Source organism: Brachyistius frenatus, unplaced genomic scaffold (assembly GCF_029030835.1).
Source record: "Brachyistius frenatus isolate BFR_SWC_R1_liver_20210118 unplaced genomic scaffold, ASM2903083v1 Contig_2, whole genome shotgun sequence".
Classification (NCBI taxonomy): Eukaryota; Metazoa; Chordata; class Actinopteri; family Embiotocidae; genus Brachyistius; species Brachyistius frenatus.
The window spans coordinates 4,320,613-4,334,190 of NW_027210601.1; the positions used below are offsets into that span (position 1 = coordinate 4,320,613).

Here is a 13,578-nt window from a genome sequence, read left to right on the forward strand (position 1 = left end):
CTGAGAACCTGCTCGACAGACATAAAGAGGAGATTGAAGGCACCGTGGCTCTGAATAAATTAGTGAACTGCGGACGTGTTTCTAGTGTCATGTTGGGCAGCCTGCGCACAACTGTTTGTATGTCGAGAGTCGAGACTGTGAACATAAGTGACACAAAAATTCATTCAGAAGCCGCCTGCCCTATGTTTTCGCCTCTTGAACATGCAGCTGAACCGCCCCGTCTTTCGAATAGATTATACCAGCTGAACAAATAATCTTTCTAAATACAAAAGCGGGGCCTCATCTGAAGTGGAGATATGGAGGAGCTTCACCTCGGATAACCCACCGACTATCTGTACAACAACTACTATAAAATAAGTATTGTATTCTGAGCCAGACTGCAAGTGTGTGTGTGTGTGTGTGTGTGTGTGTGTGTGTGTGTGTGTGTGTGTGTGTGTGTGTGTGTGTGTGTGTGTGTGTGTGTGTGTGTGTGTGTGTGTATTTCTGTTTAACACCCTGGAAATCCTGATTTTTTTTTTTTTTTTTTTTGGGGGGGGGGGGGGAACACAGACCTGAGATCGTTATTCTAAATTACGACGAGTTCTGTAAGAAACAACACATTTCTTTCTACTTCTGCAGAACGAATCTGTCAGAAGTCATTTCCAGACGTGAAATATGGAAATTGATTTGCAATATGTTCATAATAAATGTCCTGAGTCTAACTGGAAGATACATATTTACACACCTTAACACGTCAGAATATTTTTCTGCAAGAAATACTATGAAATTATTAGACTGTGAAGAAAACAATTTCAAAAGGTGTAGGCTGGATGACAAGTTTTACTATTCTATAGTCACAGCAGAGTTCACAATTTATGAGCACTGTGCTGAATTGTTGGGGTCTTAAGCTGCCTAGTAGATGCCTATGTGGACTGCCTGATGCAAATGGACTGAGACAGAGCATGATGCTGTGTAAGTGCCTTCCTGGGAAAACAACATTGACTTTTAAAGGGTAAGAGATGAAGACAAAGGAAGGTCAAGCATGAAACAAAGCCTCCACGTACGGCTTTCAGCAGTCCATGGAAAACCCTAGTTACAAGGTTAAATGAAGGAGAGGCAGACTGGGAACGAGATGCCTGAAGAGGACAATACTGCGGTCAGGGTTCCAGCAGTTTTGGGCTTAAAGCCTCAGTACAATGTGTGCCTTAATAATAGTGCCTTATTGATAACCATTTCCCAGCAGTCAATCTGTCACTCAAATGGAATTGCCATAGCAAGATCCCCATTGTTTTCTCCTCCAGTCTGTGGTAAGCAATTGTTATTATTGTTGACATAAACGCCTCCTTTTCAGCAAGAGCTTCATTTTGAGCTACACTAAGAGGAGCAAGTCCCCCCAATTAGACTCTACAGGACTAATTGGCTGACAAAAATGAGGTGAGATGTTTATTTGTCACAGCACGACCAATGGTGTAACTTTGATCACTCACTCAGTGACAAACAGGCATGTTTCTAGGTCTGTGGTTCCGCTGAAGTGGTCCAACAAAAACTGAGCGCTGTGGCACCCACCTTCTGACTAAATTGACACGCATGCTTGACCCTCAGCTATTCAATGACTTGCCCCGTGTGCTGAGTGCAGTCCTACATACAGATGCTTATCCACTTAAAGCCTCGATACACCTTTGATTTTTGTGGCAACCTTTCAAATCCTACTTTTTCTCTCAGTACAGAGGCAAGTAGAAAGAACGATTTGTTATGACAGTCATGTGTAAGCATTTCAATCCCTGTGTTTTCCTCGTGATTCACATTTCCTCAGGTGTTCTAATGCGTCACGCGTGCTTTCGATAAAGGATGTCTGCCTGTCTGTCTGCTGATGTGTTTTTCTGTTTCACCATCTGTATGGCACGACTAGCCACCTGCAAGCCTGCGTCTTTCTATCTTGTCGCTTCAAACTTTCCAGTCCACGGCAACTATTTTACACTGCTCAAAAAAATAAAAGGAACACTTAAACAACACAATGTAACTCCAAGTCAATCACACTTCTGGGAAATCAACCTGTCCAGTTAGGAAACAACACTGGTTGTGGATCAACTTCACCTGCTGTTGTGCAAATGGAACAGACAACAGGTGGAAATGAGGCAATTATCAAGACAACCCCTATAAAGGAACGGTTCTGCAGGTGGTGACCACAGACTATTTCTCTGTCCTCGTCCTTTCTGGCTGGTTTTTGGTCACTTTTGCATTTTGCCAGTGCCCTCACCACTACAGGTAGCATGAGGTGGTGTCTTCAACCCACAGAAGTTTCTCAGGTAGTGCAGCTCATCCAGGATGGCACATCAACGCACGCTGTGGCAAGAAGGTTTGCTGTGTCTGTCAGCACAGTGTCAAGAGCATGGAGGAGATACCAGGAGACAGGCCGGTACACCAGGAGACGTGGAGGGGGCCATAGGAGGACAACAACCCAGCAGCAGGACCGTTATCTGCTCCTTTGTGCAAGGAGGAACAGGAGGAGCACTGCCAGAGCCCTACAAAATGACCTCCAGCAGGCCACTAATGTGCATGTTTCTGCTCAAACTGTCAGAAACAGACTCCATGAGGGTGGTACGAGGGCCCGACGTCCACAAGTGGGGCCTGTGCTTACAGCCCAACACCGTGCAGGGCGATTGGACTTTGCCAGAGAACACCAAGATTGTCAGCTTCTCCATTGGCGCCCTGTGCTCTTCACGGATGAGAGCAGGTTCACACTGAGCACATGTGACAGAGTCTGGAGACACCGTGGAGAACGTTCTGCTGCCTGCAACATCCTCCAGCGTGACCGGTTTGGCGATGGTCTGGGGAGGCATTTCTTTGGAGGGTTGCACAGCCCTCCATATGCTAGCTAGAGGTACCCTGACTGCCATTAGGTACCGGGATGAGATCCTCAGACCCATTGTAAGACCATATGCTGGTGCAGTGGGCCCTGGGTTCCTTCTGATGCATGACAATTCTAGGCCTCATGTGGCTGGAGTGTGTCAGCAGTTCCTGCATGATGAAGGCATTGATGCTATGGACCGGCCTGCCTGTTCCCCAGACCTGAATCCAATCCAGCACATCTGGGACATCATGTCTCGTTCCGTCCACCAACGCCACGTCGCACCACAGACTGTCCAGGAGTTGACTGATGCTTTGATCCAGGTCTGGGAGGAGATCCCTCAGGAGAACATCCGTCGTCTCATCAGGAGAATGCCCAGGCATTGTAGGGAGTGTATACAGGCACATGGAGGCCACACACACTACTGAGCCTCATTTTGACTTGTCTTGAGGAATTTCCACAGAAGTTGGATCAGCCTGTGATCTGATTTTTCCACTTTTATTTTGAGTATGATTCTGAATCCAGACCTCCATGGGATAATGATTTTGATGTCCATTGATCATTCTTATGTTATTTTGTTCTCAACACATTCCACTATGTAATGAATAAAGATTTTCAACTGGAATATTTAATTCATTGAGTTCTAGGATGTGTTGTTTAAGTGTTCCCTTTATTTTTTTTTTAGCAATGTAGAACTACAAGTTTTCACAAGAGATAATCAGTAATAATATATCTAAAAATGTCAGCTGCCAGATGTATACCAAACAATTTAGCACCAAAAGTCAAACAGACAAATGTGACTGCAGCAAAATGACACTGAAAATGTTCTGGTTAATATTGTGTACATTTCTTCTAAGCTAAAAGCCCTCTGATGATGTCTACAGATGGTTAAAAATTGAATAATGATGAGCAAAACAAGAGGAATTTTTTTAAAAAGCACCCCTTAATAAGATATTTCCAAACAAAGCAAGGAGGTTCCAACCTTGAAAAAAAATACTTATGGCATTTTTCCATTTGCATTTCAAAGTAAACAGAAATTTAAACAAGACTAATTTTCTATGTTTTTCTTCATAAGCACAGTTGACATCAGATGATTCCAGACTAACGCGATCAGAAAAATCATATTTATATAAAAAAAATATTCCATCCAGCCAGAAAATGAAGTCCATGCCTGCACATATTGGATACGGCTGAGTTTCACTTCATCAACCTGCTCATACTGTACCTGATGCAGCTGTAGTGTTTGAAGGTGCTGGCAGCCTTCTGACATTCAAGGCAGAGCTGGATTGCACCTGGATAATCTTCCTCCTGAAAGAACAGAGAGGTGAGATAATTTAATCTATTTTTCCATGTCCAAATAGACAGTATAATCTCCATTTTCAATTTCAAAAGAAAACTGCTACTGACACTGTAAAATACTGGATAATGGTTGATTGTGACATTGTTCAGTGCTGCGCATCCATTTTCTGACCCAGTCTCATCTAACTATTTGATCGAAAAGGTTGTTACAGCAAGTACTGTCTAGATATCCGGGGATAACACACAGTGGTCAAATCCATACCAATCGCTACTGCTGACCTTCACAATAGATGGGTATTTGTTAAAGTATCTAGTGTTTGTGTTGGTTTTGCTTTCAAGGCTGAAACCCTGCTGAAGTTTGATCTTTTTCAGTCAATTACTACCATCTCTGCATGTATGCATGTATGCATGTATGCATGTATGCAGGTATGCGTGTGTGTGTGTGTGTGTGTGTGTGTGTGTGTGTGTGTGTGTGTGTGTGTGTGTGTGTGTGTGTGTGTGTGTGTGTGTGTGTGTGTGTGTGTGTGTGTGTGTGTGTGTGTGTGTGTGTGTGTGTGTGTGTGTGCCAATACCTCAAGCATCTCGCTGAGTCTTACATCTGTTCTTTGCTGTTAGGGAAAGAACGGCAGAAGAAGATAGAAATATAGCATTAAGACACAATATTGGTTGCATGCTTTCTTCCTGTGACAATGTTGGAAACATCCTTTAATAATCACAGTTTGAGGAAATGATCAAAGGAAATGAGAAAATGTATTAAAAAAAAACAGAGTATGTCTGATTAACACGAATCACAATTTTAAAACGTGTGGAGAAGCAGTTGCAATAATTCACGGCGACCCCACCGATTCATTCATCAACAGTAACATGTGCCACAGTGTGTTTGTGAAGCTATTTCAGACAGAAATAGCTCAGGGTCAGTATCAGTAGGTGACTCAGATTCCCACTTACAGTGGACTTGTACTATATGCTCCCTGAAAGTTGATGAGTAAAATTATCTGGCGCTGCATGCCTTATGTCTGCAATTACTGGCCCCACCAACAGTTCATTGTCTTGGATCTCTGTGCCGTTGTTTTCCCTCTCTGCTCTCCCCTCAACCCAACGGGTCGAGGCAGATGGCCGCCCACCTCTGAGCCTGGTAGAGCCGGACGTTTCTCTCTGTTAAAAGTGTTTTTTCTTCCCACCTCTTACTGTTAAAGGGGAATTTTTTTCTCCCTGCTCACATTGAAATTATTTAATTGTGGAGTTCATCTGTATAATGTTATGAAGTTCTGTTGCAAGGACTTTACTATGTTAAGTTCCCTGAAATACCATATTGTGTTGTGATTTGGCGCTGTATAATTAGTTTTTTATTGAATTGAATTGAATTGAATAGAACTAAATTGAATTGAATCAAATCGAATTAAATCTGTAGGAGACCAAAGAGGCGACTGATAACCTTCATGTCGAGTAGTCTTTCTTTTGTTTCATTTAATTGAACTCCTCTGAAGAGAGGCAGGGTGTTGTGTAGCAGAGGTGCTTGAAGGGTGTCCAGGGTGCCACGTTCCAAGCGGCGGGCAAGGAGCGTGTGTCACCTGCCTCCATTTGCACCCCTAACACCGGGAGTGCGTCACTTTAACGGAGGTGGTGGGGGAAACGGGAGCGTCCCATTGGGAGTGAGGCCCGGACTAAGGGATATTTTTGACCAAGACACCCGTTCGAAGAGCAACTACTGGCAGGAGCCTCAGCCACCGGAGGTCTGCGAGTGTATAGGGGGGTGTTAAGAGGCCCAGGCGGCAGCAAAGTTGAGTGCCTTTGGAGACCCGCTCCGAAGACACAGTGAGCACGACGTAGCTGCATTAATGGCCGTGAGTAGCCGAGCTTTACACAATTTATTTAAACGATAGTTTCCAGATAACTGTTCATTTAAGTAAACAGGCAACACACTGGATGCTGAGACAATCTCTGTAGGACTATGCAGTCATGTTGGCTGGTAATTAGATTACGCTATTGGACCAAACCAGAATAATAATCGATGCAGAACCTACTAAAAGGACCCAACAGAAACTGTGCATTTACTTGGAACTCGGGAAGAATTTCTAAAAGAAGGTTAGTGGTCCAGCTCAACTGTAAACTAGGACAGGGATGGTCACAGGATTAAAGACTCAAGCATAACTACTGAAGCCTATATCAATCTTACTTATGGACAATTCAACAGAGCACAGATTCCTGTTTTTGTGGCTAAACATAAACAAACTATTCACAACACATTTAGAGACAAATTAGAGTGTAATATATTATATGTAAACTATGCTTGTTAAATTTACCAGGGTCTTGATGGTCCTCAAGGACTTGAGCAGGCCTGTCAGCAGTTGTCGCCTTCTTTGATTGGCCAATAAACCCAGGCTGGCCCCGGTAAATCCCTCTTTTGCCACACTCAGTTGCCTTTAGAAAACAAGTCCCAGGACAGTCTTACTATTTTTTATTATTTGTAAGGTAATCAAAGGTCATATACAACATGGTGAGTAGAACAACGAGACAGATGATGCACATACAGTAGATCTATACTGTCAATAGTGATTTGCTATACAAACACATAACATAAATAAATAATCTTGACATGGTTGCCTGGATGTTGATTATTAAACAGATGCAGAGGTGGTAGCACCAGAAGCTTGATTATTTAGACAAATCATTGAGATTAATAATGAGTATGTAAGGGTTCTAATTAAATAACACAACATTAATCATCTGACTCCTGGAAGTCTGGACCTTTGCTCCATGTCATTCCTCTATTCTCTTTCTCCACAATTCCTATCTTCACTGTGCTTTGGCAAAGTCTAATAAATAAAGACAAGTGTTTTAGAACATAGTATGATGTGTAGTGGCATGTTTTCGATGGTTGATTTATTTCCAGGGCAAACGAGGCGGAATCATTTGGGATTTGTGACCGTGTCAAGAGACTGAGAATATATGATGGGACATTATCATGGTTATGAGAAAAGCACTTAGTATGCAGATGCGGGTTTAATGTGTGCTTTTGAGCAGCTATTTCAGTGCAGTGAATAGATAGAGGGTAACAGAACGTCATTACCTCCTTGCATTAGTGCAAATGACTGCTGCGAGCTGCAGGTTGGTCTGTAAGGCCGTCACTCTTTCCAGCTCCTGAGAACAAGAAATGAGTTAGAACCTGTAGGACACAAAGGTGAATGGTAGACTGGTTCATTTTAGGGGGCTATCAGAGAGGTACGCCTCTAATAATGTCATTTATCGAGCAAACCCCATGAAAATAAGTCCTCTCACACACACACACACACACACACACACATAGTACTCCTCTGGGAGATGCACCCCACGGTGAGCAGACAGATAATATAGATGTTGTTTTTATGGTAAGGCGTGTTTCATCGGTGCCAAAGACAAGTATAGTTCTGGAAAACAACTTTGAAAACATAAAAAATATAAGAAAACACTCTTTTTCTTGCGAGTTTTGACATTTAGAAAAGGATCAATGAGGACTCAGGTCTGAGAGTTCTGTTATTATGCCACTTCAACGACCTCTGCCAAGAACAAGCACACCCCTCCGCCAATATTAGTAGTGCGAAGGGACAAACCGCATTCCTGCAATATTGTTGACTTTTCTTCTCGCCTTTGTGCTTTTACTTTCTTGGTCTGCCAGATGTCGAGCCGTAGGTGGGAGTAGCTTGTTCTTTGATCGGGTTGTTGTTTTTTTTACATTGTATTACCCCATCGCTAAAAAGGTTCTGAGTTCTCAAAAGCTTCCTCATTAAACATAGTCAGACAAAAACAAAACTTTTCCAAAGAAAATGTAATCCGGGGAAAATCATTTTCAGCAAAAATAAAAAAATAAAAACAATAACATCAAAGCACCTTAGCTGTGGGTACGGAATCAATAACCCCTTCAAACCAATCTCCCCTCAACATCCTGAGAGTTGATGAAGACCCTGACACGTCAGGCGTTGATTCAATAGCCAGGATCTCCTCTGGAAGGAAATGCACTTTGTGACTCGTACGCTCTTCTGGGGAACTAAGAGACAACGTCCACATGGCACGATGCCAATTCAACAATCTGATTTCATGAAGCCAAACTGGAAGCTGGTCGTATATCAGCAGAAAAATCAACTGCTTACAGCTTTATTAATTTGTAACTATGAGTTGTTTTGTTTGAGCTACACACAATCCTTAATCATGTTCCAGGAATAATGTGACATTTTGGGAGACATGGATTTGTTTTCAATAAGAATATCAGTATTGCTCTCATATCTGAACAGTGAATATGAAGCTACAGCAAGGAGATAGTTCATTTATCTTAGCCTAAAAACTAAAAACGGGGTAAACAGCTACCATGGCTCTGTCTAAAGTAAATGTCTAATTAAAAGTACTGTATCCAGTTTAAACCCAACAAGTTGTGGTTCCATAGAGGATTACGTTTCCAGCTATTTCTTAGTCAGGAATATCACCCCCATTAAAACTACAACTTTTTTCCACTTTTCCACTTGTTACATTTAGACAGAGCCAGGCTACTTGTTTCCCCCTGCCTCCAGTTTTTAATGCTCAGCTACCCAACCAGCTGCTGGCTGCAGATTTTGAGAGTATGGATCGTCTCCCCAGACCGTCTCCAAACAAGTAAATACATGAAATAATCAAACTGTTTCTTCCAACTTGACCTACTCTGTCTTGTTTGTTAAACAATTCACATTAAGTCACATATGTGCAGTAGGTGGCAGGTACCGCTACAACCAACAATATGAACAACAAGCTGAATGAAAGCATGAACATTAGAACAACAATCAAACTGATGTCTTTGCAAGTCAAATACAACTTAAATACCGAAGATGACTTGTCTTTAAAGTTACCACATATCTCAGCATTTCTTCACAATAAGTTACGCACTAGTTAAAAACAAATATGTGCAGATACCATGGTGGCATTTAGGTGCCACTCAGACAAACATTAACATGCGTCCTCGGAAGATGCCCTTGTCTGCTAAGCGGTGATTCGACGACTGACAAGTAAATCAAAGCATAACGGAGGCTGGTTTCATTCAGTTTAACAGTTAATAGCAGTGTGGTGACAGAAGAAGTGCGCTCGGGGGGGAAAATGTAATGACAAAAGAAGCCTTTTCTTTAAGTCTCCAACAGAACCTTATCTTCACCGAGCAAACACTCACAGTCGGCCTTGCCGTCTCTACCCCATGTTGCGGCGGCCATTACCAACACACAGCAGTTGGGCAAACACAACAGTCCCACAGCGTAACACAAGCATTCTGTTATGTTCACAAATCCACACAGGAAAATAAATATGAAGACAGCTTGAATGCTCTCGCATTCGGGTTCAAACAGAAACGCGCACACCGACACAAATGCCCAACATGATGCTCAGTATGTAGCCTGAGGCTCCAATTTGTAGTTACACTCCGGGCTGTCGACCCCTATGTGTGAGCTACACTTAACCTGACAGACTTAGGGCTCAATCAGCTTAACTCGTGGAAGAGGAGATACTGTAACTGTGGTGAGGTCTGACAAACAGTCAGGCGGGTTTTAATACATAAAAGAGGTTTCACAGTTTGTATGCATGACTGCAATAAACTTCAAAGTAAGACCACAAGAAAAGAGAGACTGGAATCCACTATATGAAAAACACAAATGCAGTTATAGATTTGTACCGCACACAAACAGGAAAACTCTAAAGCAGTTACACTATATGACCCGACTCCTACAGTGTCCACAAACACAGCTCTGGTGTGGGAAGTGCAGGTTAGGCAGAAAAAGATGGTTAATTGCATGGGAGCCCTTTTTTTTTTTCCAGCCTTCTTTATTCATATATTCATAAGAGGTCCTTTCTGTGACCCTGTAGCACATTGATTATGCAGTGGCTCCCTGTTTTCCCACCTATACATGCTAATGATGCTGCTGTTTCGGGCCCTGAAGTACCAACTTTGTACTATTGAGGTGCATTGAAAGCAAAGCTGAATGACAGGGAGACACAAGTGCAGTTTCTTACCTGCATTTTGCAGTTTTGTTCAGTCCTCGGTGTGGTTTCATAGCCCACCGGGAGCATTTCAGAGGTGCAGCATTTTTGTCTGCCTGCTTCCTGCTTTGGTCATATTTTCTTGATTTTTATGTTTCTAAAGTGGGTAAATGTTGTTTAATTGCCCGTTTTGTGTTTATTGTTGTTATTTCCTACTTTGTGCTGTAGCCTACAGACAAAGTTATTATAGTTTATTGTGTTTTAGACATTAAAAAAACATTAACCCTCTGAATTATTTTTGTAACTATTGTAGCACGAGTTTGCACATGGATGTTTTATTTTGAAAACTGACAGGATTCTTTTGGTTTACTTGTGACTGACTTCCTGCCCAGCATCTCCGTGCAGCTTCAATCAAAAATGGACTGTCTATCGCCTATCTTTAGCGCCGCTTCTGGAACGCTGCCGACACGCACCGTGGCACAACTGGTGGGATATAAAGCATTGACTTTAATGACGGTGATCAGCTCTGGTGGCCGTGTCGCAGACGGAACGCGGTGGAAAATAGCTTTTACAGCTGAAGTTAACATTGTATTTTCTATAGTGTGTTTATGTCTCCACTTTAATACACAATTATTTTTGTGACCATACCTGCTCGTCTGCATTAGATATTAATCACCCTGTCGCATCCTTTTTTTTCTAAGTTGTAGTCTCCTCAATGAGAGAGCTTAAGGCCCCCCCCCCCCCCTTGTAATTGGAAGGTATGACCGCCCATGTTGAACAAATTACCAATCTCTTTCAGGGGAGCCAAGTCCATTCTTTTGTAACGATGCTGAGTGACCAGGTCGGGGCTACCTGGTGCAAATTCATTACAACTTGGGATTCCAACGAGGCAATCCCTCTTTCCTGATAAGTATGAGGCTCGTGCAGCTTGGCCACTCAATTCTAACCTGTCTCTTTTTAACTGAGGAGATAAGACGGGGAAATTATTTCAAACCACCCCGCTACCAATGTTGCTGAGTTTAACTGGATCAAACCATGAACTCATGGAATTTTTTTTTTTATACGTGTCAGCTTTAAAAACTAAAAGGTAGAGGTTTTGAAGTGAAAGAAAAAGACAAGGTCAGTGTGGGCAAGTGAAAATGATACACAATGAGATCGTGATAAACAACTGTAAATGAACCAGTAATAAAGGCTCTGTCCTCGATGCAATCTTCCACACAAACACTCCGAGTGCAAGTGGAGGCCACAATTGGCGTCTAAATCCTGCTCAGGCCTAGAAAATGATGCAGTAGAACCTTTTCTTTCCTTTCATTGTGACAGTAAAGTCAGAGATGTGGAAACTGGAATGGCCTCTGAACTTCACATGACATTTGTAGACCGACTGAATGTGGGCTGAGATGGGTCAACGGAAATGCCCCCAACATCTCTGGCAATGTCTACTAATAAGCCCCGCTGTCATCTTAACTCTGCGGCGTCAAAGTTAGGGTCACAGAAATGATCAGTTTACTATTCATAGACTGACCCTGCGATGGCTTAACAATGGCAGTGATCTCACTGCAATTTCACTGCACACCAAATATTTTAAAGCTGTCAGTCATCTGCTGTGTCTTACCAGGTTCAACGCTTCTTTGACTAAATTCGAATTTAACATGCTCAACCAAACTTCAGTAGTGATTTATAGCTGATGGAACTAGCTTTATTGCTAAATCAAATCAAAAGACTAACTTCTTCAGTGAAATCCAACACACACAAATACATGTACAAATCTCAGCATTCACACGTCTTTGATCTTCTGCCAAAATGCTTTAATTTGAAGCCCACTTGATGCAGCTGCAAACCAAATTATATGTTTACCTATTTATTAATAGTTTAGTACTGATGATGGCTTCCTTTGCTCGTTTCATGAACCAACAAGTATTGTTATCTAAAATTAATCAATTCAAAATGGTATTAAATAAAGTTAGGCAAAAGAGTTGTCACAATAGCAAATTTGGTCTCCTGTAATCGCCAGCCCGTTCTCAAAACCAAACACACACAGAGGAACTTACCTCCTATAAAGGAAATCCTCACAAACACTGGTTCATTTCAGTTCATTGCAGAACCACTGTGCGATTTAATTCACAACCTGACTATGTTCTGAATAAAAATTTAAAAAAACAAGATTGCTGGCCCCATTTTCCTTATCCATGAATGGAGTTAGATTTCCCATTGCCATGGTTACCAAAATTCTGTCTTTATCTTGTTGCATCACATTCACAGGAATATATCTACTGGCACCCTGAGAGCATTAAAAAAAAAAATGGATGTCCTGTCATAACATGTCAGAAGTTAAGATATGATATATACATATTTTCTTAACTTCTTAATTTCTATCTATCTATCTATCTATCTCTCTCTCTCTCTCTCTCTCTCTCTCTCTCTCTCTCTCTAGAGAGAGAGAGATCTCTCTCTCTCAGAGAGAGAGAGATATATATATATATATATATATATATATATATATATATATATATATATGAGCAAATATAAGTGAATTGTTTTGGAAATAAACACTTTAAGACCAGCTGGGCTGAAAAAAGAAAGGAAAGGCTGTTTAGTGATGTCCTGAGTTGATGCTGGACACTTACCTTGACATAAGCAGGCTGTTTTTCCAGAATAAGATCTGCAACTTTTTTTGAAACCTACAGACAGACAGAGAAAAACAATTTCTTTAAAAAAAAAATTAAAAAAAGAGTAAAAAAAAACATTTTGATGTTCTTCCCAAATGTGACCAGGCAGAAACAGTTTGGACAGAATAATCTTGTTTTTGAGGATGGGACAAGAATAGCAATCAGTGATGTCTGTATCTAAATCTAAAGTCTTATAAGGGACAGTCTCATTTCACTCAGTGTCTTTTTCAATAACATTACTCTTGTTTTTTTTTTTAGAGAAGTCTCTGTTCTCTCTGTTCCTAATGTCCTGTCTTCTACGCTGTGCTTATTACCAATCCAATTCACAGCTACAGTGAAATTGTAATTATTTTGAAGAGATTGTGCTCTGCTCATGACATTCAGCCCGGTATTAAGCCTTGTCAAAGGATCAGCAGGATATTCACTTTCTTTTAGTGGAAAAGGAAAAAGATAGACAGATATATCAGTATCAGTGTATATGGTATCCGATATGAAAAAAAAGTCTTACAAAACATAATGCAGAAAAAGATGCTGGGAGTAATTTAGATGTTGTTCTATTTGTATTTTTCATAATTATTTTGTATTATTACATTTCTAGTGAAGTTCACTACTTTGATGCACTGATGTCATTTTGGACACCAAAATTTGTCATTAAACTGTAAAATATCCTGCCTCCATTACATATTTCCATTAAAAGTGTTTGATAAGAACATTTCAGTCGATATATCAGTACCAGCATTTTTTTTTACTTTCCCTAATATTGGCATCGACCTCAAACATCTAGTGTCAGTCGGGCTCTAGCACTTTGTTTATATATTT

The 13,578-nt window shown here is 41.2% G+C and overlaps 1 protein-coding gene across 3 annotated transcripts in view; it reads right to left on the bottom strand.

The window, feature by feature from the left end:
* Window positions 1-13,578, bottom strand: part of vps50 (VPS50 EARP/GARPII complex subunit) — a 107,391-nt gene that overhangs the window by 77,373 nt on the left and 16,440 nt on the right. For 2 of the 3 annotated variants that reach the window (XM_069694621.1, XM_069694605.1), the window contains exons 5-9: window positions 12,718-12,771; window positions 7,197-7,267; window positions 6,430-6,547; window positions 4,699-4,734; window positions 4,053-4,135 (exon numbers count right to left, since the gene is read on the bottom strand). In XM_069694621.1, the coding sequence (XP_069550722.1) occupies window positions 4,053-4,135; window positions 4,699-4,734; window positions 6,430-6,547; window positions 7,197-7,267; window positions 12,718-12,771 (362 nt within the window). The remainder of the gene's footprint in view (window positions 1-4,052; window positions 4,136-4,698; window positions 4,735-6,429; window positions 6,548-7,196; window positions 7,268-12,717; window positions 12,772-13,578) is intronic. The other variant, XM_069694612.1, reaches the window with a different exon arrangement.